Source organism: Ipomoea nil, unplaced genomic scaffold (assembly GCF_001879475.1).
Source record: "Ipomoea nil cultivar Tokyo-kokei standard unplaced genomic scaffold, Asagao_1.1 scaffold0193, whole genome shotgun sequence".
In the NCBI taxonomy this organism is placed as follows: Eukaryota; Viridiplantae; Streptophyta; class Magnoliopsida; order Solanales; family Convolvulaceae; genus Ipomoea; species Ipomoea nil.
In genome coordinates, this window is record NW_017616621.1 from 1,753,591 (window position 1) to 1,759,581 (window position 5,991).

Sequence of the window (5,991 nt, forward strand, 5' to 3'; positions counted from 1 at the left end):
TACCTAAAATATGAGTTTAAAATGTGCATATTAAATATCTTTTAAAAAGAGTATGTATATTTTGTTATATAATTATGTACATTCATGTATAACATTATGTGTATTCTAGTATAACATTATGTACATTCTTGAACAGCGGGTTTTTTTTTTAAAGAAAAAACTACTGCCATTCACTGGGGTGGGAAATTTCAAAAAAAAAAAAAATAATTAAAACGACGTCGTTTTGCATCTGGGCGCATAGTGCAACGCGCGCCGTGGTGTAGGATATAAATTGCCTACAAAAAGCAAATGAGACAACCAATTCAGAACGGAGAGAGTACAACATATAAAGCTGAAAACACATTTCACATTGTCTTCCTCAAGTCCATCACCTAAAATTTTCTAATGTGATTTACATCTTATATGTGTAGGTTAGTACGCATGAAGGAAGACCCATATCTTCAAGTAGTGATTCTGATCTTTCATTGTCACCTAAAAGATTACTACTTATCTCATGAATAACATAAAATTGAATTGAATTTTATTATCTAAAAAACAATACTCCGGCTGTAACTTGTCTTCGAACATTACTATGAACTTTCAAACCTCACTAGAAGGTCAAATTTTATATATTTATTATTTGTAGTATTGTAGTTATGTCTATTTATATCGACAATAATGAATGCATAAATTGTTAATAAACTTTAAGTTATTATGTTATAATAATATTTATATTATATTAATTTTTATTAAGAATTCTAAACTTTAATTTGTTTATTTATTTTATATTATTTGAGTTTTTATTAAAATGAAAGGCTAGCATGTATTCGCACAAAAGTGGATTTAATTGAAAATTTTGAAATGTACAATTGTACACTAACTCCAAGGTAAAGTCCGATGGAGTGATGAAAATTTTTAAAAGAGTTAATTCTAGCAATAGTCCTCCGACTATTGTAATTTTTTAAAATTGATCATTGACTTTTAATTTGGACAAAAAAGACACTTGACTTTCAAATCTGTTCCACCAATGGTCCTTCTGTTACCCATCGGTTAGGTTAGCGTTAAGTAAAGGGGTATTCAAGTCATTTCATGGTGAATTGCTTATCCTAACTGAATCGCCTCCACGAACCTTCTGCCACAAAGCGCAAATGCGCAATACAGCACAACAGCGAGATAGCCTCCACGAATCGCTCCCCCGGTCAACGACCTGTGAATTGATACAGCACAGCAGCGAGATAGCCTCCACGAATCCCTCTTCCGGCAACAAACTGTGAATTGCCCCTCCGGCGGCGACGACCTTTGAATTGCTCTTCCAGCCACAATCACCTTTAATTTGTTGATCTCTGCCAACTTTCTTTTCTAAAATACAAATGCAAATCAGCCACACAAACCCAATATTGCATCCGCCACTATTTTCATTGTATCACCTGCCAACTTTCTTTCCTTAAAATAATGAAAATGCTTACCATCCTCTGAAATCTCTGAGAAAAGTAAGTGCATGCACAGGCAAGACCACCTTTTAATAATAATAGTTAAAAATGTACTTAGAAGCTAAGCAAAGCCACCACCTGGACACAATAATTGTAATAGACATTGTGGACGAAACATAATATACAAGTAGATCAGAATAAATTTTACGCTTTTAAATGTTGAGAATATGTTGCTGCCACAATATGAGTCACCAAGCTGAACACGAACAACAATATGAGTCACCAATCTGAGAAGCCATCGACATGTTTCCGACTATGTCCCCTTCCTCCGCTGCCGCCGTCGCTATTCACGTACAACCGCCGCATTCTCCACAAGCAACGGGCTGAAGGTAGAGTTTTATATAGTTGTATGTTATTTGTAGTGTAGTTATCTCTACTTATATTGAGAGTAATCAATACATAAATTATTAATAAACCTAAAGAATTATATATACATAATTCAATTCATTTTGTAAGGGGTTATTTTATTTGACACGATGTTTAACACATCAAATAAAATCTATGGGACTGAAATTAAAAGTAAGTTCAAATAGTTTAAGCAATTTTAAAATTTATTTTAATTTGCACTATGTGATTAGGGTTGCATTGCATTTAGTTGGGAATTCAAACTAAAAGGAAGCCCACAATTCAACCCAATATTAATAAGACTTCTATGGGTGTTCATTATGGTTGTTTTATTAGTATTAAAAACAGTCGTTATACCGTGGATCATGATCCAAAAATGGCGCTATTTCTTTGAGTAAAGAAATGGTTGTCGTTACATCTTAGCAGAGTCCGTATTTTTAGTGTGTTTATATCAAAATGAAACTATAGTCTACAGTGTATCTAAAATAAAACTGTCTCACATATTGTTTTATATTATCAAATGAAATTGTAATTGAATTGAAATGATACTTTAGGTGCGTTGAAATGAAACTGCAGTATGTATAAAATGAAACTGAATATTATGTCTCACATATTGAGGGTATATTGTCAAATAGAACTGTAGTTGAATATAAATGATATTGTAGTTGTGTTGTAATGAAACTACGTTGTATATAAAATGAAACTGAATAATTGTTTCACATATTTGAACGTATATTGTCCAATGAAACTGTAGTTATACTGAAATGATACTGTAGTTGTGTTGTAATGAAACTACAGTGTATATAAAATGAAACTGAATGACAGTTTCACACATATTTGAGTATATAATGTCGAATGAAACTGTACTTATATAGAAATGAAACTATAATTGTGTTTAAATGAAACTGCAATGTATATAAAATGAAACTGAATAAGTTATACAAACAGAGCTACTTTATGCGGAACATGTACCGTTTCTTTTCATTAAAAGAAACATCACTGGTTTGGACCATGGTCCACGGTATAATTTGCCTATTAAAAATTGGAAATGTGAACTTCTAAAATATAAATTGTGTTTCTAAATTTTGGGAATTTGTGAATACAATACAGGCTCATCACAAATTGTGAATTTTTAAAAGATAAATTGTGAACATTTATGGGGCGTTTGGTTATATATATATAACTCTAAACCAAACATTATTATATTACATACCTCAATTTTAACCAAACACAAGAATCTAACATTCCCAGTAATCTAACATTCCCAGCAATTTAACATTTCCTAAGGTAATCTAACATTCCGTGAACCAAACATCCCTTAGTATGTAAATTGTGTATCTTTAGAAAAATTAAAGAGTAATTTGCCATTTAAGTTGCTACGGACTAGAAATTTTATAAACCTTTATGCATGAGTTGACTATGGGTTAGTTGTAAAATATAAAAAGAAAAACATCAAAAATTTTAAACTACTTTTAAATAAAAGAAAATCTGTAAATTTGAAAATAAAAAAGCGCACGAAAGAAATTAAAACAACAGTTTATCACATAGAATAATTCCGGAGTACTGAGCATGTAGCCAATCAAGCTAGCATGCACTAGATCGAACTCTTGCATTACTTGAATTGCAAACATGCCATTATCAACTGTACTTAACATAGCCTCTTCTTGTCATGGCTTTCGGGCTGAGCTTTGGGAGGAGGAAAACGGTCACGGATGCGCTGCATGATTGGGGTTTGACAAGTAGGACAGTCGTTCATCCTTAACCTTTAGCTCATTGCAATCTTCGCAAATTAAAAAGCCAGATGAGCGCATGGGATGGAGGAGAACTACTGTTCTATCCAGACTCAAGCACATAACACATTCCCTTTCGCGTCGTTTCATTTCTGCTGCAGATGCAGCTTGCCCAGAACTTGAACTACTTTCAGCCCCTAGTTTAAGTGCAGAGATTTGAGCTCTTATCTCCTTCATGCTTTCCTCATACTCCACCCTGTTCTCTTCTGCCTTTGCTATCAACTTATCCTCCTCCTTTGGAATGGTGGAGCTTTTTAGCTGACTAAAATGGTCCACAGACTGCCCTTCCGAGGCTGCTTGTATGAGGTTGAGATCGAATAACAAGAGTAGCCACATTGCATCAGCCACACTCAGATATGGCTTCACTTGTTTTACCACATTCACCATCTCCACCAAGTCACCAACCCATAATTCACCAAGCTTTCCACACTCTCAAATATGTAGCGCTCAGAGGAATCAAACTCCTTCTGCTTAGCCAGAAACGCCATAGCAGCCGCTACAATGTTTGAAGTGATATCATTATTGGGATCATTTGCAGCAATCTTCCCATTTTCACGCCATTTTCTCTGAAACTTCATCTCATACGCCAACCTTATCCCACATTAATTACCTTGTAAAACTGTAGAGAGTGAGATTCAAACCTTTGACCATGGAGTTATAATATCAAGCTTACAACAACTTCACCTCTACGCAGGGACGGAGCCAGAAAACTTGAGTTGGGGGCCGATGTAGTAGAGAAAATTTACGCACATTATAATTAATTGCACCATATTATTATATATACCATACATTATTGTGATTATTATTGACAATGATCTCTAATTATAGTATTTGTAATAAAGTATGAAATGCATAATTGTATGAGTACGAGGGGGTGGTTGAGGTTGAGCTTGTGGTGGGGGGCGAGGCTGAGGTTGAGTACGAGGGGCTGTTTTGAAATAAAGAATCCTTTAGACTGTTGTTTGGGTGGAGCTTGAGGTAGTGGTTGAGGTTGAGCTTGTGGTGGAGGGCGAGACTGAGCTCGAGCAGCCATCAGTTGGTCCACTTTCTTAGATAAATCATCCATAGTTTGGGTGTCCCTTCGCCGAAGAGTTAAATAATCCTGATGAATAAGTTCGGTTGTGTGAACAGTGTCCCTCATGAGGTTCATGACGTGATGTGGGGACAACAGTGGAGATTCGTGTTCAATATTTGTTGGAGAGGTATCCATTTGTTCTGTTTGAAGTGGTGCATCCGTTTTGCCACCACTGGCTGAGCTAATCAGGACAGGTGAAGCAACTAGTTTGCCTCACGAAGGGTTGCATCTTCTCTTTTGATGGGAGTTTCGTCCATAGGTTGAACATGGGGGACGATAGCACGAGACAAGTCTTCAAGATGTGTATTGGAAACTTCTTCAGCCTGGAGTGATGCTACCCTTTTGTCATCACTTCGGGAGGTTGAGTTGTGTGATGAAGATCTTTCGGGTACTGCTTCATTATAGTCCGGGCCGACCAAGAGAGGGGACTCACTGTCATAGTTCGGGTCACCCCCATTGTGATTGTCATCATCATTCCCTGTGTCATCATCGTCATCATCATCATCATTTTCATCATCCGCATCTGCATCATCAGTATCTTCATCTTCGTCTTCTTCATTGTCTTCATCTTCATTGTCATCAGACTTTTCGGCCTTATTGGCTTTATCAATTTCTCTGCCATATTCGTCCTTTGATCCACTGACATCGCAATTAGGATCATTTTAGTGCGATTTCTCCAAGATAGTCTTGACTTTGGATAGGAGCATGGCATAGCGAAGTTCCTTCATTTCTTCAACGAAGGCTGGATCCAAAGGAGGCTTGGTAAGCTCCGTGCAGATGGGTGCCTTATCTTTCCCGAGAGTGCGATTGGTCACTTTATAAGAATACACTCGTCGAATTGTCTCAATACGCAGTGCTTCATATACATCTTTCGTGCCGACCCACTCCAAGGCAAATTTTTCTTCTTCCTTCATTGCTTCAGCTGTGTTAAGCAGAGTATCTATTGGCGATGTGCGCCATTTCTGCCATTGCATGACCCTGTTGTAGTCAATCTCCATAGATTCTCGAAGCAGTTGATCTTTTAATGGAGGGATTGGTGCAGCTTCTGGTAGAGTCACAACAGCTTACGGATCAACAGCCTTTTCAGAGATCATCTTTTCGTCCTCAACTACCGATGCAGGTTCTTGTGTCAGAATATTTGGTACCTGCTCTGCAAGGGTAGGTTCTTGTGGGAGGGAATGTTCGGTGGGAAGAACAGCAGCAACATTCGTGTTGGCAATCACTTCTCTCATCTCTTCTGGCAAGCCAGGTTCTTGTGGGAGACTTAAGTGATTGACCTCCTTTTCCATAACAGCAGGTTCTTGTGTCGAAC

The 5,991-nt window shown here is 36.9% G+C and overlaps 1 protein-coding gene across 1 annotated transcript; it reads right to left on the reverse strand.

The window, feature by feature from the left end:
- Positions 1-4,882: 4,882 nt before the first annotated feature.
- Positions 4,883-5,677, reverse strand: LOC109188981 (pheromone-processing carboxypeptidase KEX1-like). The gene is made up of 2 exons (XM_019339658.1): positions 5,508-5,677; positions 4,883-5,318 (listed from the first exon to the last, which is right to left on the reverse strand). Exons 1-2 carry the CDS (start codon positions 5,675-5,677, stop codon positions 4,883-4,885), a joined length of 606 nt encoding a protein of 201 aa, XP_019195203.1.
- Positions 5,678-5,991: the final 314 nt, after the last annotated feature.